The 20,511-nt window shown below is 53.6% G+C and overlaps 8 protein-coding genes across 8 annotated transcripts; 2 read left to right on the top strand and 6 right to left on the bottom strand.

Annotated features, from left to right (window-relative positions):
* Positions 1 to 80: 80 nt before the first annotated feature.
* On the bottom strand, positions 81 to 1,394 carry BO80DRAFT_499486 (uncharacterized protein). The gene is made up of 3 exons (XM_025724190.1): positions 778 to 1,394; positions 415 to 686; positions 81 to 359 (listed from the first exon to the last, which is right to left on the bottom strand). The coding sequence occupies exons 1-3, from the start codon at positions 1,244 to 1,246 to the stop codon at positions 132 to 134; spliced, it is 969 nt and encodes a 322-aa protein (XP_025579024.1). The 5' UTR covers positions 1,247 to 1,394; the 3' UTR covers positions 81 to 131.
* Positions 1,395 to 1,674: 280 nt separating this feature from the next.
* BO80DRAFT_499485 (sulfite reductase (NADPH) subunit beta) lies at positions 1,675 to 6,893 on the bottom strand. The gene is made up of 4 exons (XM_025724189.1): positions 6,629 to 6,893; positions 6,394 to 6,533; positions 1,939 to 6,327; positions 1,675 to 1,883 (listed from the first exon to the last, which is right to left on the bottom strand). The coding sequence occupies exons 1-4, from the start codon at positions 6,657 to 6,659 to the stop codon at positions 1,857 to 1,859; spliced, it is 4,587 nt and encodes a 1,528-aa protein (XP_025579023.1). The 5' UTR covers positions 6,660 to 6,893; the 3' UTR covers positions 1,675 to 1,856.
* Positions 6,894 to 6,923: 30 nt separating this feature from the next.
* Positions 6,924 to 7,412, bottom strand: BO80DRAFT_206586 (uncharacterized protein). The gene has a single exon (XM_025714256.1). The coding sequence runs from the start codon at positions 7,240 to 7,242 to the stop codon at positions 6,955 to 6,957; it is 288 nt and encodes a 95-aa protein (XP_025579022.1). The 5' UTR covers positions 7,243 to 7,412; the 3' UTR covers positions 6,924 to 6,954.
* An 807-nt stretch (positions 7,413 to 8,219) lies between these two features.
* On the bottom strand, positions 8,220 to 9,371 carry BO80DRAFT_452227 (inositol phosphorylceramide synthase regulatory subunit KEI1; the record flags this gene model as incomplete). Its single annotated transcript, XM_025721943.1, has 2 exons — positions 8,220 to 9,188; positions 9,330 to 9,371. 2 exons carry the CDS (start codon positions 9,369 to 9,371, stop codon positions 8,220 to 8,222), a joined length of 1,011 nt encoding a protein of 336 aa, XP_025579021.1.
* Positions 9,372 to 10,537: 1,166 nt separating this feature from the next.
* Positions 10,538 to 11,490, bottom strand: BO80DRAFT_346875 (Rab family GTPase YPT6; the record flags this gene model as incomplete). Its single annotated transcript, XM_025715390.1, has 5 exons — positions 10,538 to 10,596; positions 10,659 to 11,061; positions 11,195 to 11,283; positions 11,352 to 11,377; positions 11,438 to 11,490. 5 exons carry the CDS (start codon positions 11,488 to 11,490, stop codon positions 10,538 to 10,540), a joined length of 630 nt encoding a protein of 209 aa, XP_025579020.1.
* Positions 11,491 to 11,854: 364 nt separating this feature from the next.
* On the top strand, positions 11,855 to 13,070 carry BO80DRAFT_374084 (H(+)-transporting V0 sector ATPase subunit c''). Its single transcript, XM_025716585.1, has 5 exons — positions 11,855 to 12,044; positions 12,114 to 12,148; positions 12,206 to 12,297; positions 12,352 to 12,660; positions 12,716 to 13,070. The coding sequence occupies exons 1-5, from the start codon at positions 11,987 to 11,989 to the stop codon at positions 12,825 to 12,827; spliced, it is 606 nt and encodes a 201-aa protein (XP_025579019.1). The 5' UTR covers positions 11,855 to 11,986; the 3' UTR covers positions 12,828 to 13,070.
* A 167-nt stretch (positions 13,071 to 13,237) lies between these two features.
* On the top strand, positions 13,238 to 15,777 carry BO80DRAFT_374082 (bifunctional molybdopterin adenylyltransferase MobB/molybdopterin molybdotransferase MoeA family protein). The gene is made up of 4 exons (XM_025716584.1): positions 13,238 to 13,541; positions 13,596 to 13,636; positions 13,699 to 13,736; positions 13,790 to 15,777. Exons 1-4 carry the CDS (start codon positions 13,272 to 13,274, stop codon positions 15,598 to 15,600), a joined length of 2,160 nt encoding a protein of 719 aa, XP_025579018.1. The 5' UTR covers positions 13,238 to 13,271; the 3' UTR covers positions 15,601 to 15,777.
* On the bottom strand, positions 15,718 to 19,671 carry BO80DRAFT_421942 (DDHD family phospholipase). Its single transcript, XM_025718718.1, has 4 exons — positions 18,193 to 19,671; positions 16,802 to 18,122; positions 16,611 to 16,748; positions 15,718 to 16,561 (listed from the first exon to the last, which is right to left on the bottom strand). Exons 1-4 carry the CDS (start codon positions 19,189 to 19,191, stop codon positions 16,086 to 16,088), a joined length of 2,934 nt encoding a protein of 977 aa, XP_025579017.1. The 5' UTR covers positions 19,192 to 19,671; the 3' UTR covers positions 15,718 to 16,085.
* Positions 19,672 to 20,511: the final 840 nt, after the last annotated feature.

Raw genomic sequence — 20,511 nt, 5'->3', positions numbered from 1 at the left:
CGTAAACTCAAGACTTGAGGTACTCCATACTGCCACCCGCATTTACTATTACTGGCCACGGTGCAAGAATATATGCAAGTCATTTAGAATTCGTAATTTTATGTATGGTATTCGAAGCCAATTCAGTTCTATCAACCTTCCTCGGTGTTTCCCTCAGCAGCGCCTCCCTCTCCCTGCTGCTGCTTCTTGCGGTTTTGTTTCATCGCCCAGCCTGTCATCTCCGGTCTTGCAGGATCAATTCGCGGCGCACTCATCGTATCCAGATAATCCTCGCTATCGATCGCCGACTGCAGCTGGGGTAAACCCTCCACGTCCTGATGCATCATGTAGTTTTCGTACAATTGCCACGATTCCTCCGTCTAACAACACCCGCATTAGCCTGCATCCCGGGGACCACATAGATCGGGAACTCACCTCAGCATCAACCCACTCATAATCCTTCCACTTCTCATCCTGCATTTTCTTCAAAAGGTCCAGATTGCCCGCAACCTGCGCCGCCTCTCCATCCTCGGCGGCCTTAATCTTCACATCGATCGCCCTAGCTTCACTCTCACCCGGCCGATCCTCCTCTCCCTCCTTCCTGGCCTTGCCTTTCCCCTTCGTCGGGATCTCGTCCAAGGCATCTAGATGATGAAGCTGCGGATGTAACTGCACAACAGCCGACACAGGCGAAAGATGCAAATTCTCTAAACCCCATCATCAGCACCAATTAGCCACATCCCATCCCATTCCAAGGCAAGAAAGAAAGAAAGAAAGAAAGGATAAGGAAAAACTCACGTCCCCGAAATGCCGCCAACATATAAACCGGATCCCCATCCTCAGGACCCTTAATCCTCCCACCAAGCGTCTGAACCTTCAACAAGGAGGCCGTATCACCCTTCGTATCCTGCTCCGCGACCTCAGCCTCCATCTTCACCTTTGCGCCCCCCGTCCCAGCACCCCCGGAACTAAACCCGCCGGCCATACCATATGCGCCGCCTTCGCGAGCACTACGGCTTTTCTTCAACGCATCACCGTACCGCAATCCCTTGCTGACGTCGTAGTTGACGCGCGTGTTGATCGGGACGTCGACTTCGACGAGGCCGGTCTTGGGTTTCAGCCGGAAGGAGGTGGGCTTTTGGCCGTGGCGGTCGTCGTAGGAGGAGCCGGTCGGTCGGTCGAGGTATTGTAGCACGTAGCGGGAGATGTCGGAGTCGGTGAGGTAGATGTCGTAGGATGCGACGACGGGGTCGTCGGAGGGGTCCATGGGGGGTGTCGGGTTGTGGTTGGTTGATTGGGTTTGTTTATGAGGGTGGTGGCATGAAGGGAAAGGTGTGGCTGTGTAGTAAGGCGGTTGGAAGGGAGAGGAGAGGGGTTTCGCTCGGGCAATGGCGTGCGGTCTTCGCGGGGGGTCGTTTTTTTGCAACTTTTTTTGCTTTATCGGAGGCGGAGGTTTGATAAGCTGCCCGCGGGCAGAATCGGTGCTTTACACCGCTTTCTACTTTCGAAAGTATATACATTGGGAGTCATGAATCAAGCGCTGGTGATTCTACTGGAATCCCAGCATTGAGTAGTCGTTGAATTAACCTCATAATCAGTGAGAGCATGGTGGCCTCTGACACAGCTGGTCCTCATATACATACTATGGAAAACTAACAGCATACTACCGTCAAGGACATTACCAAGCAAGCTCCGGTGAAGATGTACATTTTACAATTAATACTCCAGCTATAAAATGTAGATGCGACAATGTTTGGTCATCAACAGTATGTACAGAACAGCTGTATCGTCGTAAAAATCATAAGCGTTCTTGAAGATATATAACAATATCACAAAATGCCGAGTCCTACAGCCACTTTTCCGGATATATCCAACGTCTACTCTTCTTCGTCATCTTCAGCAACCTATAGCAAGTTGTTAGTGATGCGTCTAGCAGTTTGTGTCAAAGGGATAACATACTCCGTCGTGGAAGTTCTGTCCATCGGTCGTCGCCTTGATGACGCCCGCACGGATACACCAATCTCCGAACCTCTCAGGAACCTCACCGTCAGTGTTCCGTTCCTTGGAGTACCGGCGGAGAAGATCCTTCATGATCTCAAGGATCTCGTCTTCCTTGATGGAAGAGCGGTACAGCTTGTTCAAACGCTGTCCGTGGTAACCACCACCGAGATACATGTTGTAAGCACCATACGCCTTACCAACGAAGGCAACCTCGGCAAGCCAAGGTCTGGCACAACCGTTGGGGCAACCAGTCATACGCATGACGATACTATCGCTAGCCAGGCCCACTTCCTCGAGGGTGGACTCCAGCTTGGAGATGAGGACCGGCAGGTAGCGCTCGGACTCGGCCATAGCAAGACCACAGGTGGGGAAGGCAACACAGGCAGACGAAGACAGACGCATGCCGCTGAAGGAGGTGTTGTCAAGCTTGTACTGAGCCATCAGCTCCTTAATGGCAGGAAGGTCTGCATCCTCAATGTTGGAAAGGATCAGATGCTGGTTACCGGTGAGGCGGAACTCGCCCTTGTCGAGCTTAGCAAGCTCACGCAGACCAGTACGCATCTTGAAGTCAGCGGTATCCTCAATACGTCCGTTCTCGATGAAGAAGGTGAAGTGGTTAAGGCCCTTCTCGTCCTTCAGCCAGCCGAAGGTATCGACGTTCGAAACGAACTTGAAGGGGCGAGGTTCAGCGAAGCGCAAGCCCTCGGGAAGAAGGGCTTCGACCTTCTCCTTGTAGGCAGCCACACCCATGTCGTCGATGGTGTACTTGAGACGAGCGTGCTTGCGGTTCTTGCGGTCACCGTGATCACGCTGAACCAGCATAATCTTCTCACAGACAATGTGAGCCTGATCAGCAGGCACGTAACCGAACATACGTCCGGTTTGAGGATAGGTCTTCTTGTTGTTGTGGGTAGCACCCATACCACCACCGGCAGTGATGTTGAAACCCTCCAAGTGTCCATCGGCGCCCTTGATGGCGATCAGACCGATATCGTGAGCGTAGACATCAGTGTCGTTGTGAGGGGGGATGGCGATGGTGATCTTGAATTTCCGAGGAAGATAGGTGGGACCGTACAGCGGCTCATGGTCAACAACGGCGTCACCGGCAACCTGGACCTTCTTGTCGTCATCATCCTTCAGCCAGATCTCATGGTAGGCCGTAGTGGAGGGAAGCAAGTGGTCGCTGATCTTCTGGGCGACGGCGTGGGTTTCGCGGTGGAAGTAGGAAAGCTCAGGGAGGGAACTGCACATGACGTTGCGGTTGACATCACCACAAGCTGCGATGGTGGTCATCAGCGACTTGTTGATAGCGCGCATTGCGCCACGAAGATTGCGCTTAATGACACCATGGAACTGGAAGGTCTGTCTCGTCGTCAATTTCATGGTTTCATTACCATGCGAGCTGCTGATAGCATCCATCTGAAGCCATTGAAGCGGGGTAGCGACACCACCCGGAAGTCGACAACGGATCATGAAGCTGTAAGCAGGCTCAAGACCCTGGGCCTTGCGCTCGTCTCGGACATCACGATCATCCTGCATGTAGGTGCCGTGGAACTTGGTCAATTGCTGATCACTGGCCGAGATAGCGCCGGTGCTTTCATCCAGCAGCCCCTCGGCGATGGTACCACGCAGGTAGTTGGATTGGATCTTGATATCCTCGTTGGTCAATGGAGTAGGCTCTTCCGGAAGGCCTTCAACCTTGTCCACACCCAGAGCCTGCCAGAGACGAGGCTCCCACTCGGAGTAACCAGTTTGGTAGGCATCGGGATCTTGGTCATCACCGAGACCAATATCTGTCAGCTTACGTCCACCAAGGAAGGCGATACGAGCATCAAGATCCTTGGCAGGCTTGTTGTAGTAGATTCTGTCTTCCTTGCGAGGCCAGTAGTGGCTATCACCAAGACCGAAGATAGAGTAATTGATGGACGACAGATCCAAGTCACCGGTGTTCTTCACAAACTCCCAAAGGCCACGACCGTTCTGAGGGAACTCTCCTTGACCCGCAGTGCTGGAGATGAAGACCACGTTCTCTTCGGTGGCGAGATCGTCGAGAGGGTAGTCATCCATGGCCATAACCATGGTCTTCAAGCCTCTAGCACGACCGCGGTTTCCAAGACGCTTCGCCAGGGTCGCCGCATTGCCGTTGTCAGAGGCGAAGAGAATGGTCAGGGGGGCACCAAAGAGACCCTCAAGAAGCTTCTCGTAGGAGTCCTTGGCCTTGCGCTTCTGCAGAGAACGGACCTCAGTGCCATAGGACTCGGAGAGGGCAGCCGAAAACTTGGGGTGACGGTTCATGAGCTGGGTGAGCTGGTTATCCCGGCGGAGGAATTCCTCAAGCTCACGCCTGATCCGGTCGGAGTCCAGAGAGAACTTGGGCTCGCCGTTCTCGTCGTTGCCAGGGTTCCAGCGGTACAAGGGCCAGTAACCAAGGTCAACGGCCTTCTTGGTTTCCTGGAGCACAGTCAAGGCAGAGTCGTTCTCCTGGTTATAAGGCAGATAAGCAACCACAACGGAGGGGCCCTTGAACTGCTCAGCTTCAGCCATAGCCTGGAGGACCTGAGTGTAGGAGCCGTAAACGGCAACGGAGGCAACATATGCGTTACCGTAGTTCATGGCATACAATCCAATGTCCTTCTTTCTGCGAGTGGGGTCGGTAGCGGTGCGTTCCGAGTAAGGCTGCGAATCGATGACGAGCATGTTGACATTAGCTCCAGATGCGAGAACATGGTGAACACCGGAGTTTCCGAGATCGTAGGCCCAGGCATCAGAGCCGATGAGCCACAGGGACTCATCGTAGAACAGCTTCTTGGATTCCAGGAGCTGTCTAGCAAGCTTGGAGCCATCGTTGGAGAGGCGAGCAATGACATCAGGGGCCAACTTGTTGGCCTTGGAGGCGTCACTAGCACTAAGAGCCCACTTGGAGAGCCATGACCTGGGAACATCAGTGGCGAAGGTAGTAGCCTTCGACGCTTCTTCCACTTCCCGGATAAAGCGTTGACGGTGTTCCAGTCTGGCCGTCAGCGCACCAAATCCGTATTCGGGGCTGGCAGCAATAGTAGAAGAAATTCCCGCGTTCTTCGAACCCAGCTGGTTGGCAATGTGCAGACGCTCGCCAAAAAGCTGGTTGAGGATCTTGAGGTAGGCATTCTCAACGTGGGGCTGCTCAAGAGCAGGCTCAATGGACGGAACCTTCGAGCTTCCGATTTCGAGGTTCTGGATGGGCGAAGAAGAGCTCAGGTTCTGCACAATGCCACGGAGAGCCTGAACGGCGGTAGAGGGCTCGACGTAGCCCAGTCTGTAGCCCACAATCTGGGGGGTGGGCCGGCCAGTGGCCGACGGTGAAAGGCTCGAAAGGAGATCCATGAACGCCGGACCCCACTTCGTGGTCTTGCGGACCTGCTCCAGCACGGCAATCTTCTCAACCGAGCTGGGAATAGAGTTGACAAGCTGGCCTCCGACCCAGGGACGGTACAAGCGTGCAGTGATCAAGCCGACATTTCCAAGCTCACCGGTAGCCTCCTCCTTGCCCAGGACATCCACGAACACGCCGGTCGAGCCGAAGACAAAGATCGCGGACTTGGCATCAGAGGGGCCAGTGTACTCGATGGCACGGTAGTTGCGCCCGACTGCGTCCGAAAGCCCCTTCCAGATCTGAGCAGTCCATTCAAAGATATCTGCGGCACTGACTGGCCGTGTCGACGAAGCATCAATGGTTGTGGCAGCCGAGCTAGTGGCGCGGCTATCGACGCTGCTGTCCCTGCGCGAGGAGCCAACGGAAGAATTGTCGACACTAAGGCTCGAGGGGGTCTGTGTCGCCCGGACAGGGGTGGAAGTGCCCTCGGCCTGGCTGGTGGCGCTCTCAACGGCATCCTCAGACACCGTGGCAACCCGGCCAGAATCAGTGTACAGCGTTTGGACACCCAGGCCAGAAGTATGTGTGACAGCGCTTCCGCCCAGATTGAGAAGGGACCGGAGGACCTCGGCATCTTCCTCGGCAATAGCATCGTCGCGAGCGGAGTTGGCGGGGTCGAAGAAATGGATGACACCCTTTCCGGACTTGCGGGCCAAGGCATGGGCGGTGATGGCAATATCCTGGGCCTCCTGGACCGTCTCGGAATGCAGGAAAGTGAATCCGCATTGCCGGATAGAGCTGATCACGGAATAGTCTGGGAATGGGTAGGGCTCCAAAGCGACGTGGATGACGACGGGACTGTTCGCCAAGCGGTAAAGGTGGGGAATAGAGGAGAGCAAAGTGGAGGAGGTGGTGACAACAGACACCGCATTGCCTGCCTGCAGGGGATGGAAAGCGGAAAGGAGGGGATCTTCATTGTAACGAACGGCCACCACCTATGCGGATTGTTAGATTGCCACTCGTACAGCCCACCCTAGAGAGCCAAGCTCAATATAACTTACGTCAGTGACACCTCTTGGCAGGACGCTGCGAGCATTGTTTGCCTTTAGGGTCTTGAGGGTCTTGGAGAACCAAGAATCAGCCTGCAGCGATGGTTGAACGGAGAGAACAACATCGCTGGACAGGTAGGCGACTCTCGCCACTGGAACCATGAGACGACTGATTAGCACTCGGACAAGATGACAGACGAATTGACTGCCGAGTCAAAATGCAATCGTGCAAATAAGGACGACCTACCTGCTTCACCCGCAGTCGAAACGGACGCCATATTGACAATTACTGGCTTCGCTGCGAAATGCGCAGGAAGTGGGATGGTCCTTGTAGTAGAGAGAAATGGATATCACCGCATACGGTGACTCCCCACTCAAATCGAGTTCAATAGATGAGGTTGACGAGGGAAGGAAGGAGAAAGGAGAGAGGAGGGAATCAAGCTAAAGACATGGGAATTTTAGCTTCACACTCAGCCGTGTTCCCCTAAATTTTTCTACAGACTCCGTCCCAGAGAGAGCTATGGTTCTGCTCCTCATAGACTTTTGGGGCCCTTCTCCGCCATCGGGGTTGGATTAGCCCCCCTCTGATTGGATTGCGATCACGACATCGATGCAAACAGCCACAGTGTAACCGAGCAAACACACCCAATGAGGACAAGTGCGGGGATCTCGTGACTGGTCCTCGAGCACGTCACTTTTGTCAGGGCCTGACTCCTCAGGCATTTGCAGTTGCGGCTTTTGCTCGGAATGCCGACCGCCGGGCGATTTCCAAGCACGTTTTGTAACGATCTGGGGAACCGTGCGGAGCGGGACTTGCGGAAGTAGATAACGATGGAATAATGAAACAATGCGATAATGCATTAAGATTTCTTTGTCGTGTGGGAAACCACCCTTTACTCTATCTACTATGATATGTATCCCATTTTTGATTCGGTATCTCTACCTTTATATTCTTCATCTCTTTTCCCTTCTTTGGATATCCCTCACCCGGATCGGATATATATACTCCGTAGTTACAGCACATGCCTGGATTACCGGGATTTCTGACGGGATTCGCTCTAGACCTGCCACATGACTGATCATCCTCTCTCGGGCGAGAAAATTCGGGGATTACTCGGAAATGTACACCAATGGACGGAATATAAATCACGGATTGACAATCGCAAGACAAATCGAGTCGGCGAGGTGTACCTGGGGTATCTATGTCTTGCATACAAAATATATAGTGCTCTTCTCGGGGCCAAATATGGTGGTCAATATATGCAAATCCCTAGCATCATGCAACAGAAATGTACCCTGAAGACGCCGTAAACAAACCATCCCTATGTCGATACAAATGTACAGGTCCCCAGACGCCAAGTCCACATTGGGCAAGACAAGACCCTCCTTAAAGCCATTATGTTCATCTTCCCAATCATGGTGCTCCCAAATAGCTCGGACCTTTCGCGCGCCTGGACCGCCGTCTCGTCGAAGCCAGGTCGTTGTGAAAGCCAAAGGCGAAAGTGATGAAATGTCACCGTGCCGACCCATGTCCCCCGTTTCCCCAATTCATAAACAGTGTATGTAGATCATTTCGGCATATATAATAACAGGGTTGAAAAGAAACCATGCAAGATGGGTGGGGTAGAGAAGGAAGAGGCTACAGCGATCCGAGCCTCTCCACAGCAGAGTGCGGCATGGTCAACAGGAAGCGCGCAATCATCGTCCTGCGGAGTATGGCGGACGGACACAAAGCCTGTCTGCCAGATGCTCTCTGGAACCTTTAACAGGCTTGAAAAATGCCATTGAGACAAGTCTGAGGAGGCTCAGATGTTACCCCAATGTCAGACGATCGCAAATCACCTGCCCTCGTTCCAGCCGTGCATCTTCACGTTCGCTCCTGGGGTGTGTTCATGAATCGGCGATTGCAGGGCTACAGCTTGAAAGGCTGACGGGGAAGGCTGGGGAGGACCGGTCCCGGAACGACGTCTTCTCTCCCTTTCAAGAGGGCCGGGAAGTTCGGTGTCTTCACCACGAGCCCGGAAGCGGCGGCCAAGGGTAACCATCCAGTTGCCGCCTTCCTCGTCTTCACCAAGCCAGTAGTTGCGACCAATGCCGATCATGATGCGCCCCAGCTTTCCCTGCCACCCTTGACCATCAGGGCTATACGGTGAGAAGGGCTCCCGGTCGATGTCCGCAACACTGGCGACGCTGGCGATGGAAGTATTGCGACTGTGGGTCGGAAGTTGGGTATGACGAGGCACGGCGATGTGGAGGCGTAGGGCCTGGCGCGCAAAGGCAAGCATGACGAAGACGAAATAGGCGCGGACGATCCAGAGAGAGCAAATGATTAGGATGCTTTGGAAACTTTCCGGCTGCGCCACAGCGTTGCCGAGAGGGTCCGGTCTCCTTGCGTAGTGATCGCCATCTCCTTTGGAGGCATACTTGGGGCTTGTAAAGCCGGCGGTCTGGGCGATGGTCTCGCCACCGGGTCCCGAGGCGCTGCCGTTGTCGTAATGTTGAGAGACGACGAGGAACCACGTCACACCGAAGGCCGCAGTGTAGGCGGCATTGATCAAACTATCGAAGACATAGAGCCAGGCGAGCGCAAGACATTGTAACGGAGATTGTTTCCGGATGTGCGGGAAGAGGTAGGCAGTGAGGCCGAGAGCGAGGAGGGAGTAGAGGTACATCGACAGCTGCACGGGGGATAGATGGTAACCGGTCAACAGGGCGAGTAAGCCATAAAGGCCGCTGATTTTGTTGAGGAGCAACGACAGGGTGATCAAAGAGGCGCCCGTCTGTAGGCTCATAACGTAGAGGAAGGTCTGTGTGAGGTCACCGGGCAGCCGGGTTGCGATGGTTAGCCTCATTCAGTGAGCGACCGGGCAACGGGTCGGTCGGGGTCTCGCTCCCATCCTAAATTTTCATGGATTCGGGGGGCAGACACAACGGGAATTGAAACACACCTCTGGCCGCGGGATGCGGAGAAGACGGGTTGATAACCCCATGGTTGCTATCGCCGGGGGCAGAGATATCCAGAAGAAGTGGGTTTCTGATGTGATGGGGGGGGTTGGTGGTGGGAGGGAGCGACAGAAAGAGGAAAAGGAATGGAAGGTGACGGGCGACGACGGAGACGAGGACGAGGAAGGACGGGCGTGTTTAAGTGGCGCTGGCGCCCAATTGCGGGCTGCACAGGGGCGCGATTAGCCGGGCGATCCGCCTGCCGATCGATGCCTGTTTGATGGCGCTCTGCTGCTGGAACAGACCCTGTCACTGCCCAGCGCCGCATGACGTCCTGGTTCAGAGCACTTGCTACATCTCTTCATGGTAGTACATGGTCACAACCAGTGCCCTGTTCTGTTGGCAAGACCGCCATTCTTCCATTGTGGTCTGATCTGCTCGACTCCCTTTTTCTCCCGTCCACTCCCTTCACGATGGGTCCCTTCAACTAGGAGCTACTAGACTGCCGATGTAGTACGTACATCATGGTTGAACGATGTTTGCCAAGCCACAATACGAGTACGACCAATGCTAATGCCTAATTGCCTGCCTACTGCCACTGAAATCTCACTCAGGGGTTGATTTGGGGGCCCTCATCGATATTTTACGCCTCAGGCCTAGTGTCGATTCCATTTAGCCAGTTAACAGTGGTGGACAGGACCCAGCTGTCCAATCCGTTGATCATACGACGACAGCCGCGGCACTTCGTAAAGCCACCAACTCGAGCAGAATCTTTCCTGCCACGACCCTGCAAGTGCACGAATGCCGCCGTCTGCAGTGGTAGTAATTTTAACAAAATCGTAGCAGCATCTCTGACGATGGTCGTAAGCGCACAAGACGAACGCAAAACAATGCAAACCCGGGATGCCGCGGGTCAATGCAATATGATGTCAATGCAGAAACCGAACGCCTGGTTCTTCCGTCAAGTGTTGGATTTCGGGGCAAAATCTCAAGGAAATCAAGGACGAATCGAAGAGTAGAAAAAGAAGAAAAGAAATTCTCAAGCTTGATCTAAACACGCTATTCACCTGGAACGGGAAAGAAAAAAAAAATGTACATCTTGAGAACGAAGAGCATTATGGACAATCTCAAGCCTCATCATTGAGATTCAGGCACAGATAAAGGGGTCGCGAGCGGTAGGAATGACCCTCTGGGAAATTAGTGAGTACAGCATCTAACAGGCGCATCCATCGTTGGTCGTAGTCTCTTTCGGGGTGATGTTGACATCAATCACTGTAAAGAGTTCGTCAGTATTCAGGCATGTGGCTATAGTCGGGGTGGGGATGAAAACGGACTTTGGTTGTCTCCGCGGTTGCCTTCACCCTCCATGCCCGGGAGTGCTTGCGCTATTCTCCGGAAGAGCTGCTTCACGTTGTGCCCGACTTTCGCACTCGTCTCGATAAACATTAAGCCGTTCTTCTTTGCTTCCTCCTCGCCCTGAGCCGTTGTGACCTCGCGCTTGTCGTTCAAATCGGTCTTGTTGCCAACCAGGACAATGATCACATCGTTTCCGCGCTCTCCACGGACGTCATCAATCCACTTTCGAGTGTTTTGGAAGGACTTGGCGTTGGAGATGTCGTAGACCACAACAGCGACGCTGGAGTCGCGGATATAGGAAGGGATTAAGGAACGGAATCGCTCTTGACCGGCCGTGTCCCAAAGTTGAAGGCGAACGGTTCTATCTTCCAAGTACATAGTCTAAGACGAACAATGCGAATTAGCCTCCGGGAACAGGAACAGCGCGGGCGCACGGGAAATGACGAGAGCCGGGTGGGAACGGCGAGATACGGGCTTGCTCTGAAAAGGATGCAGTCGACCAGGCATGGTATACCTTTGACAAGAAATCGATTCCAATGGTGGCTTGGTACGTGTTGTCAAACGAATCATACATGAACCGCGTGATCAACGAGGTTTTCCCAACTGTAACGCAGATGTCAGAGACCGGGTGGCGTCAATGGGTGAAGTATTGTCGCAGAGGTTGTCCGTACCACTCTGCTCGCCCAAAAATACCAGCCTGCGATTCGATTAGTCGCCTATTAAGACGGCCTAGGCGTAGACTGCAAGCCCGACGTACTTGAATTTCTTCAAAGGGTTCGAATACGACCCGACCCCGGAGGTGGATGCCATGGTTGTGAAAGTCGTGGGAGGAGCGGCGGAATCAGGGGTAGTAACGGAGGCAGGTCGCAAAGTCGACAAGTGTTCAGGCGGTGGGCTAGTGAAAATGGAAAGGCACTAGGAATACAAGGACATATAGTGGGGAGGGCGGATCTCCGAGGGGTGTCAAGAGGTATTGGGAAAGACGACCGGACAGTCGTGCAGGAGGTTCAGAGGGTCGACTGGAGGAGAGCTCGACCCATGGATCGGTCCGGGGAACTTGACAGTATTATGTATTCGTATTATGATGGATGGTGAATGGACCGACAAGCACACGCCCGCGGATTAACCCCGGCCCGGCCTGACCTCCCGCTGTAGTTGCGGCTTGTTCCAGCTACACGCTTCGGTCAAGAGCTCCTCCGGTCCTCGACTTGCTCCTATCGACTCCTCCTCACCTCCCTGGGGCCTCGCCGATTGTCTTCTCGATATACTCCAGCGCTCAGTCCGTGTTGTAAGCGGAGGGTTCATCATGGGTCGCTACTACCCTGCCAGTCTTGCAACCGTGTTAGTTGTATTGATAGCAGTGTGTAAGTAACCCGACTCGCTGAAGCGGCGGCCTCCGTTCATACGCTAACTCGGGCTCTCTTGATGACTAGATCTGCTCTTCCGCGGTGATGGTGATCATTTCGATGTATGCAGCAACCCCAAGGCCTGCAGTGATTATTCGACACCCGCTAACCCGGTCTAGGTCGGCTACTTCCTCGAGTCGGTGTCTCCGTACGCCTGGGCGAACTTTGGAATTGCTATGTGCATTGGATTGTCGGTTGTTGGTGCTTCATGGTATGGCTTTGCGTGTCTGGCTACAGAGGTGGGATGCTAATATCATCCCGGCAGGGGTATCTTCTTGACCGGCTCATCGATCGTTGGAGGAGGTGTCAAGGCGCCCAGAATTCGCACCAAGAACTTGATCTCCATTATCTTCTGTGAAGTTGTGGCTATCTATGGTGTCATCATGGCCATCGTCTTCTCCTCGAAGCTCAACCTTGTCGAAGGCGATGCGCTCTTCTCTGGCAGCAACTACTATACCGGATATGCGCTGTTCTGGGGCGGTATCACCGTGGGCGCCTGCAATCTGATTTGCGGTATCTCCGTCGGTATCAATGGAAGTGGTGCTGCCCTGGCTGATGCTGCTGACCCTAGCTTGTTCGTTGCCTTACCATTCGATTGCGAGAGTGGCAGCTAACCATGCGCACTATAGGTTCGTCAAGATCCTCGTTGTTGAGATCTTTAGCTCCGTCCTGGGTCTGTTCGGCTTGATTGTTGGACTCCTGATTGGAGGAAAAGCGGTCGACTTCGAGGCTGCTGCTTGAATATTGATGGAGCGTAGAGGGCTATGATGGGGATGATCTGTACGACCTATATCATTCTTGTCTTCACTTTTTTGTTCTTTGTCCTACCTTTAGGCCGCATTGGGCGCATGGATTCGATTTGACTGTAGAACGGTTGGCTATGCGTGAATTGCATTGAAAGTCTTGCTGCTTTGCCTGATGGGCAAATGCGTGAAGAGGGTGTATAGTAACTTTTGGGAGATATCATGAGAATACTTGAACCACAAAATATACCGATCTATAGATTTTCCCTGTGAGCTGGAACTTGCTGTGGCGTTGCTGGCTGCATGCAAGAAGGCGTCGCGGGTCCCCATTCCGGCCAGCCTATCTATCAGTCGCCCATCCGCACTTCTCATACGGAGTACAGTAGAGCACTTTCTGCCCCACCATCCCGACGAGCTTCCACATCCCCATCACCAAATCAACATGGCAGACAACTCCCTCAAAGCGGCCATCTTGGTTGTCTCCGACACTGCCTCTCAAGATCCCTCCACCGACAAAGTGGGAGACACCCTCACCACCGTTTTCGCAACCGAAGGGGCGAATAACTGGGGCCAGCCCGCTATCAAGATCGTTCCCGATAATGTGCTGGAAATTCAACGCTCCGTCTGTGACTGGACAGACGGCCCCAATTGGGTCAATCTTGTGATTGTCAGTGGTGGTACTGGATTTGCTACTAAGGACATTACACCGGAGGTTGGCATTTCTCTTGTTTTGGACCTTCCCTGTTCCATTGCTAATGTTCGACAGGCTGTGTCGCCTCTCATCCAGCGCCATGCATCTGGCCTGGTGTAAGTTTTTCCCAATAACTTCCTATAGATCCGATGGACTGGTTTTGACTAGGCCTATTCAGTCACGGCATGCTTGCGGCTTCATTGAAAGTCACGCCCTGTAAGGTGATCACCACGATGTTGCGTGTCTTGGCTGCTAACGGGCACCACCAGTTGCGATGATGTCCCGGCCTGTTGCAGGTGTGCGAGATAAGACCCTGGTCATCACTGTACCTGGGTCTCCGAAAGGTGCCAAAGAAAACCTTGAAGCCATCATCAAGTTGTTGCCCCATGCATGTAGCCAGGCAGCTGGGGCAAATTCTCGAGCTATCCACGCAGGCGGGGTCAAAAAGCTAGAGGCCGAGGCAGGAGTGTCCGCTGCGTCTCCCTCTGGTAGCAAAGCGGATCATCACCATCACCACCATCATGGTCATCACAGCCATTCCCATGGCCACGATCATGGGCACGGACATGCCGCCCCTCGGGCGCATACATCTCCATCAGAACGACCACAGTCAAACGATCCAAATGCCGGACCAAACCGTCGATACCGAGAATCCCCATACCCGATGCTCTCCGTCGACGAAGCGCTCAAAATAATCAGTCAACAGACGCCCGAACCAGCGATCATCGAAGCCCCTGTGACAACCGCTCTTGTTGGATCCGTCATTGCCGAAGATGTCTACGCCGGGGAAGCCGTGCCGGCATACCGAGCCAGCATCGTGGACGGATACGCCGTCATTGCACCCGAATCCCCAGATGCCGGACCTAGCACCAAGGGCATCTTCCCCGTTGCTTCTATCACCCACGCCAACGAAGGGGGGACTCTCACTCCGCTCGAACCCGGTACCATCGCCCGAATCACCACCGGAGCACCACTCCCGCCCAACGCCAACGCCGTAGTAATGGTCGAAGATACCGTCCTCGCTTCATCGACCCCAGACGGCCAAGAAGAAGCAACCGTGGAGATCCTGACTGGCGACATTAAGCCGCAAGAGAACGTCCGCGAACCAGGCAGCGATGTAGCTCTCGGCTCGCGCATCCTCCAACAAGGCGACCTCATCACCTCTGTAGGCGGCGAGATCGGGCTTCTCGCCGCGACAGGGACCAAAACGGTGAAAGTCTACAAGAAACCGTGCATCGGAGTCCTCAGCACCGGCGACGAACTCGTTGAACACAACGATCCTCGCAAGCTCCAGGGTGGTCAAATCCGTGACTCGAACCGCCCTTCTCTTCTCTCCTGCCTCACCTCCTGGGGTTTCCCCACCGTCGACCTCGGCATTGCCCGCGACACTCCTGCGGGAGAACTCGAACAAAGTCTCCGCGACGCTCTTCGCGGTGTCGGCAAAGCCCACACAAACGTAGACGTAATCATCACCACAGGCGGCGTCTCCATGGGCGAACTCGACCTCCTCAAACCCACCATCGAGCGATCCCTCGGCGGAACCATCCACTTCGGTCGGGTCTCCATGAAACCAGGCAAACCCACCACCTTTGCCACCATCCCATTCAAACCATCCTCCTCCTCATCCACACAAGGAGAACAACAACAACAACAGCAACAAGAACGCGAGACAAAACTCATCTTCTCCCTGCCGGGCAACCCAGCCTCCGCACTCGTCACCCTCAACCTCTTCGTGCTTCCCTCCCTCCACAAGCTCATGGGCATGGAACAACGACAGATCACACCCGCCGGGATATCTCCACCTTTGGGTCTCCCCCTGGTATCTGTGTCCCTGGCGCATCCATTCCCGGTGGATGCTAAGCGCACCGAATACCACCGGGCTATTGTGACGGCGTCGCGTAAGGATGGCCGGCTCTATGCCATGAGTACGGGAATGGGAGGCGTGGGACAACGGAGCTCCCGAGTGGGTAGCTTGGCGAGTGCTAATGCGCTTTTGGTACTGCGGTCTGGAGCTGGGAAGCTTGAGAAGGGGATGCTGGTGGAGGCGTTGATGATGGGGGCTGTGGTGCCGGAGAATTGATCTGAACCTTTTTCCAATAGGCGGTTGCTCCATCTGGTGCTCCTTGGGATAGTGTGGTTGTTGTTATCTTACAACTCTATACTTTTGGAATGAGCGTCATGATACTCCATAGTCTTTGAAGTCGGCTAGATTGATTAGGCAGTGATTCTTTCCAAAGGTAGTATTCAAATATATTGCGCCACGTATTCAAAACCTATCCTATCCCACCCGAGATGCTCCATAGCAGTACCCAATGTTAAAACATGGCAAAGAAGATATGTTCTGTGTATGCGTCTGCGTACGCTTCTGTGTCTTCAGGACACCAAATAAGGGTAACGCTACCACCAAGCAAGAAGCAAGGACCAAGTTCGCAACGATCAAACCAATCTCACGAAAATAGGGGAGAATTGTTCGAAGACAAATCGAGAATTAAATGAGAAGAAATATTGGATGACTTGTATGAGAATTCCAAAACCCTTAATAAGTTGAGGGGATCATGAAGTAGATTAGCCTTTGTGGATTTTCCAGCCCTTCTTCTTCGCGGCCCGGAGTACCGGCAGGGTGTAATCTCGACCCTGTTTACGGGCTATCTCAATGACGAGGAAGCGGACAAAGTCGGTCAGGGTCCAGTAGCTGCTATGCGCACTGAGCATGTTCAGATACTGGATGTTCAGAGGCCCCCCGCCACCAGAGAGAAAGTAGTCGATCTGACCGTTGTCGTTGAGAAGAAACATGCGTTTTTCGGCTATCTCTTCCCGTGTAAAGTCGTGCGTTTCTAGTTCGACGTTGGTGGGGAGCTTGTTGAGGGTTGATGGACGGGTGGGGACGGTCGCAGTGGAGGGTATCAGAGCTGGAGGTGTGCTCCAGCGGAACACGCTGCCAACGGATTGCCAGAAAGATGCGGCGGAGGTTGGGATGGAGGCGGGTCTAAGGGAATTGGCGAGATCGCTGTCAACGATGGCGTTGACGTGATAGGCGATTGCTGGATAGTGTTAGTACGAAGGCATGGGCTATATGCCAGGGGCGCTTACGATCGGTGGTGTGCATGATGTTGTACAGGTTGTCGACGGCTAAGCAGCCATATGTGTCTGCCTCCCCTGCTACGCCACGGAGTCGGTCATCACCTTCGCAGCCAGGTTTGTCTCTGCCTCGTCGTGGCAATAGGTTCGCTGCGCCGACTGTTAGTTCATGCTGATCAAGGTAGATAAGAGTCTAGTCTTGCCTTTGTTGAGAAGGAGGAAGAATCCGGCCGGACTGCCGCAAATGAACAGATTCCTCGTGTCGAACTCGAATATGTCCCCGTGAATGCTGGTCTTGGAAAAATCGAAGGAAGGAATCCTCGTCGGCTGATGGCTGAGAATATCCAAGGCCATGGCACTCCCTAGGGAATGTGCGAGCAAATGAACTCGGCCCTCCTGCTGAAATCCTGGGTTATGTTCGCACCACAGCCGAAAGATGCGATTCGCTTCTTTGACTACTGCTCGTATCATCTTAGGCTTATGATGGGACAAATAGTACGGGATGTCCAGCATGACATCGCTAATCAAGGACCTGACAGCCGGGATCGTCTGCGGCGTGATATCATTAAGCGAGTAGTGATTCGCAGCAGGATCTTCCGCCGCAGGAGACTCAAGATTGGCTTCATCCAAAGACAGGGTAGACCGCCAATTGACAGGCAGGGCCATGATGCCTCCATGGCCTGGGCGTACATGTGGCCAGACTGGCTCGCTGTTTAATTCGACATTAATCTGCCTCCGAAAGGCGTTGATGGCATGCGTGAAATGAAAACTCTCCATCCGCTCCGATAGTTTCTGGCCAATCCCATGTATGACCAGCACCAGGTCTGTTGGAGCGGGTCGCAACTCCTCTATCGCGCATGCATAGCAAATAGGCTCCCCGGATGTCGTCGACATCGCTCGAGACTGAGTACTGCGAAGATAGTTCCTCACGTCTACTGGGCTGGGTTTGCTGGGATGTATTCGGTCCCACAATCGCCTACTAAAACCACGAACCACAGGAATGCCGATTTGTCTCCCTTTACGGATTGCACTGAGTGGCTTGCGTCCCCTCGACACAGATGGAAGAAGGCTTGGTCGGAGAATTTGTGCGTTTCTCCCATCGGCATAGATGACACTAGAATTCAAGAATGGCTTGATGGTCTCGGAGTGCGCAGAGGTACCACCAGCAGCTCGATTGGCATCCAGTGTCATGCTCTCTGTCCCTTTGCTCTTGCATTCATTTGACAGATGTGCGGTGGGGCTTGAAGTATCGGAGCCAGACACAACCACGGCTGTGGGGGGTCTGGTCGTGTTCTCTTTCGGCCAGAGTCTGTGAACGATCTTCATTTCGGCATCGGCACCGTTTTCAACGCAGCTATTGAGTTCATCTTGCCATGTTTCGGTCCACGGCTTCAGATAATTGTAGCCATCTTCCAGCTTATTGGCAAGCTCCGTCTCCACGGGTAGCATGGTGTTCTTGTAGAACCACGTTGCGCGGATAACGTTCGATATGTCATGCAGAGGACTCCAGTAAATCGGTTTCATCTGCCACAAATTAGCCTCTGACGAGTCCATGGCCAGAGGCATGGACAGAGAAGACGAGAAAATGCCATACCTTCAGACTTGGTAGTTCAACAAGGTGAAGCCGGGACGCGCCCACGGGGACTTTGCGCTGCGGCTCATCCTGGGTGGATCCTCCAGCTTCACCATCAGTCTCGTTGACGGAGCCCCGACGGACCGCCGTTCTTAAGCCAGACGGTTTGGGTGCCGCTGGTGACTCAATTGGAGGTTCTGACGAAAGAGATTCAACCGACCGGCCCAAAGGGCTGTGAGCTTGGGAGATGGGAGCCCTAGCAAAGGGGGAGCCGCTGATGCTCGCATCGCGTGAGGGACAGCTTCGCGGGCTAGTACTTTCTGTGCCACCAGGTGCTGTATCATCATTCATTAGTAATTCTCTGGCTCTGGTCTCTACTGTATCAATCTTGTTGCCGAAAGGTGGTTCACGTTTCCGACGTAGGGCTGCGCCGGATATAGAGCCATCATCTAAGCTACTGCCAAGCGTGCGCGACCTTTCTCGGGACACTTTGTTGTTTACGTCTGACTTTCCAGCTTCGTTTCTAGATCGGTTTCTGAAGTTTGGTGGCAGCTGGTCATCCAAAGAGCGCGAAGGAATATTGATTTGACCACCTTGTACGCCAAGAAAGGTTGCATCGCCATGCAGCCCCTTGTGCTTCTTTCGTCCCGGCTCGACGGGGTATTCCCGTCCTGGTACATCTATCCCCGAATTTCTGGTTGACGGGGGACGACACTGAAAGTTGGATTTCCCAGCATGCTTCTGCCTTATAGTTTGTTGTAACAGCTTCCAGGCATCCTCCAGGGCCGCGTTATCCCTAACTGAGAATGGTTGAAGCGGAGCTCTGTCATTCCCAGCTCCTTGACCGCCAGTCGGAGGTGGCAGGGCAGCCAACGGGTCATCGATCGGAAGCGCAGACGTGTAAAAAAATTGCGGACGAACGACGGGCGGTTCATATTGTGAAAGCCATGAGAAGGGGTTAGGGTCATCCTCAGTGAGAAAACATGTTGAGCCGTAGGTGTGGATGGGCCCGTTTGTCATTGTGACGGCCAGCGATAGGTGCACCAGCAATACCACAAGTGAGAGTAGAGTAGAGAAACACGGTCAGTTGGATATGAGTAATCAAGGAGAGTCAGGCATGGTCTGGGGGCTCCGATGGGGTAATAATGCAGGCAGAAACGCTGTGGTGCTTCGGTGTTTCCAGCGTACGCTGAATTGTATGGTCAGCAAGGGAGGTCGGGCATCAAGGAGAGCTTCGAAACAGCTCAATATTTCCCGGGGGTATCAAATAGATCATAATCGAAACCGGTGGGATGGAAAGAGAGGCAGTACTATGGAAATCAACCAGAAACCTGGCGATGAAACCGGGCCCCAAGGGTGGCAGATGAAGAAAAGCAACGAGCTCGTGAATGGGCGAAGGACCCCATGACGTCGGCCCACGTGAAGGCGGCCAAGTCAATCGCGGTCTCGACTGGACAACCAGTCCTCCTCCACCATCACCGCCACTGCAGCATTAGTTGCTTACCATTTGTTCGGATGCTGTTTCGGATATTAACGATCAAAGTTAGTCTATCTTTAGCTCGGTGAACTTGTCTATCCGTACACCAGACCTTCGATGTCCATCAGCTGGGCCGGTGAGTGAGATCGCTCCAATCCCCTACCTAGGCGGAGAGATCATAAAGCCATCGCGGCTGACAACCGTGTAGATCGGGATTAGGGACTATCTTATCTTTACCGGAATTGACTTACTAAAGAGATACGCTAGAATGGCGTCTAAAGTGCCACCCAACATTTGTTGGGAGTCTCTGATGGCACTACCCGCTCGACACGTAGCTGAGCTCCGTCCACCAATCCATGGCCCCTACATTCTCGTAAAGCGGGCCCAACATGACAACGCCAAAATCACGTTCCTACAAATCAGACACGCTGTCTAGTAATGCGCGTGGCCGTCTTGCGGACCCGGAAACTTTCTGGTTCGTCCCAGACGGTTTATTAGACTTCTCGAAACTTTGATAAACCTGCTCGGAGGTTTGTGCCGATCTGATCTGGAGCGATCGGATCTTCCTGTCATATCGAATGGGCCCTGGGCGCTCGCAGAAATGGGTCGAATGATTGGTGAGATTGTTGTACCGGGGATTTCATTCCTCTTAGCCTGTCTCAGATCACCATGCAACGCTTGGTCTCTATCTCAGGGACTAAGGAGCTAGGTGGTTATGCCTACGTGGCTATTGGTCCACATGGCTGCATGATGGGTTGTCTGCAGCAAGCCTGGCAAGTCAATTGGGAGTCGCTGGCTCGCAACCTGAGTACCTGGCCCATCAAATCACTACCGAGACCCTAGGCTGCCGTATTTCGCTAGAA

Source organism: Aspergillus ibericus (assembly GCF_003184845.1).
Source record: "Aspergillus ibericus CBS 121593 unplaced genomic scaffold BO80scaffold_5, whole genome shotgun sequence".
Taxonomy (NCBI): domain Eukaryota; kingdom Fungi; phylum Ascomycota; class Eurotiomycetes; order Eurotiales; family Aspergillaceae; genus Aspergillus; species Aspergillus ibericus.
This window is presented reverse-complemented; position numbering and strand designations above follow the sequence as displayed.

What these genes read in the sequence shown, in the direction of transcription:
- BO80DRAFT_499485 (XM_025724189.1), bottom strand. Translation starts at nt 6,659, where the DNA reads ATGGCGTCCGTTTCGACTGCGGGTGAAGCAG. An exon ending in TTCGACTGCGGGTGAAGCAG is followed by an intron (nt 6,534 to 6,628) that starts GTAGGTCGTCCT and finishes TCATGGTTCCAG; the next exon opens with TGGCGAGAGTCGCCTACCTG. An exon ending in GACAGAACTTCCACGACGGA is followed by an intron (nt 1,884 to 1,938) that starts GTATGTTATCCC and finishes AACTTGCTATAG; the next exon opens with GTTGCTGAAGATGACGAAGA.
- BO80DRAFT_374082 (XM_025716584.1), top strand. Translation starts at nt 13,272, where the DNA reads ATGGCAGACAACTCCCTCAAAGCGGCCATCTTGGTTGTCTCCGACACT. An exon ending in CTAAGGACATTACACCGGAG is followed by an intron (nt 13,542 to 13,595) that starts GTTGGCATTTCT and finishes AATGTTCGACAG; the next exon opens with GCTGTGTCGCCTCTCATCCA. An exon ending in TTCATTGAAAGTCACGCCCT is followed by an intron (nt 13,737 to 13,789) that starts GTAAGGTGATCA and finishes GGGCACCACCAG; the next exon opens with TTGCGATGATGTCCCGGCCT.
- BO80DRAFT_421942 (XM_025718718.1), bottom strand. Translation starts at nt 19,191, where the DNA reads ATGACAAACGGGCCCATCCACACCTACGGCTCAACATGTTTTCTCACT. An exon ending in TTGAACTACCAAGTCTGAAG is followed by an intron (nt 18,123 to 18,192) that starts GTATGGCATTTT and finishes AATTTGTGGCAG; the next exon opens with ATGAAACCGATTTACTGGAG. An exon ending in CTTCCTCCTTCTCAACAAAG is followed by an intron (nt 16,749 to 16,801) that starts GCAAGACTAGAC and finishes CAGTCGGCGCAG; the next exon opens with CGAACCTATTGCCACGACGA.
- BO80DRAFT_206586 (XM_025714256.1), bottom strand. Translation starts at nt 7,242, where the DNA reads ATGCATTATCGCATTGTTTCATTATTCCATCGTTATCTACTTCCGCAA.
- BO80DRAFT_374084 (XM_025716585.1), top strand. Translation starts at nt 11,987, where the DNA reads ATGGGTCGCTACTACCCTGCCAGTCTTGCAACCGTGTTAGTTGTATTG. An exon ending in AGTTGTATTGATAGCAGTGT is followed by an intron (nt 12,045 to 12,113) that starts GTAAGTAACCCG and finishes CTTGATGACTAG; the next exon opens with ATCTGCTCTTCCGCGGTGAT. An exon ending in GTGATGGTGATCATTTCGAT is followed by an intron (nt 12,149 to 12,205) that starts GTATGCAGCAAC and finishes AACCCGGTCTAG; the next exon opens with GTCGGCTACTTCCTCGAGTC.
- BO80DRAFT_499486 (XM_025724190.1), bottom strand. Translation starts at nt 1,246, where the DNA reads ATGGACCCCTCCGACGACCCCGTCGTCGCATCCTACGACATCTACCTC. An exon ending in GTTGGCGGCATTTCGGGGAC is followed by an intron (nt 687 to 777) that starts GTGAGTTTTTCC and finishes GATGGGGTTTAG; the next exon opens with AGAATTTGCATCTTTCGCCT. An exon ending in ATGAGTGGGTTGATGCTGAG is followed by an intron (nt 360 to 414) that starts GTGAGTTCCCGA and finishes GGGTGTTGTTAG; the next exon opens with ACGGAGGAATCGTGGCAATT.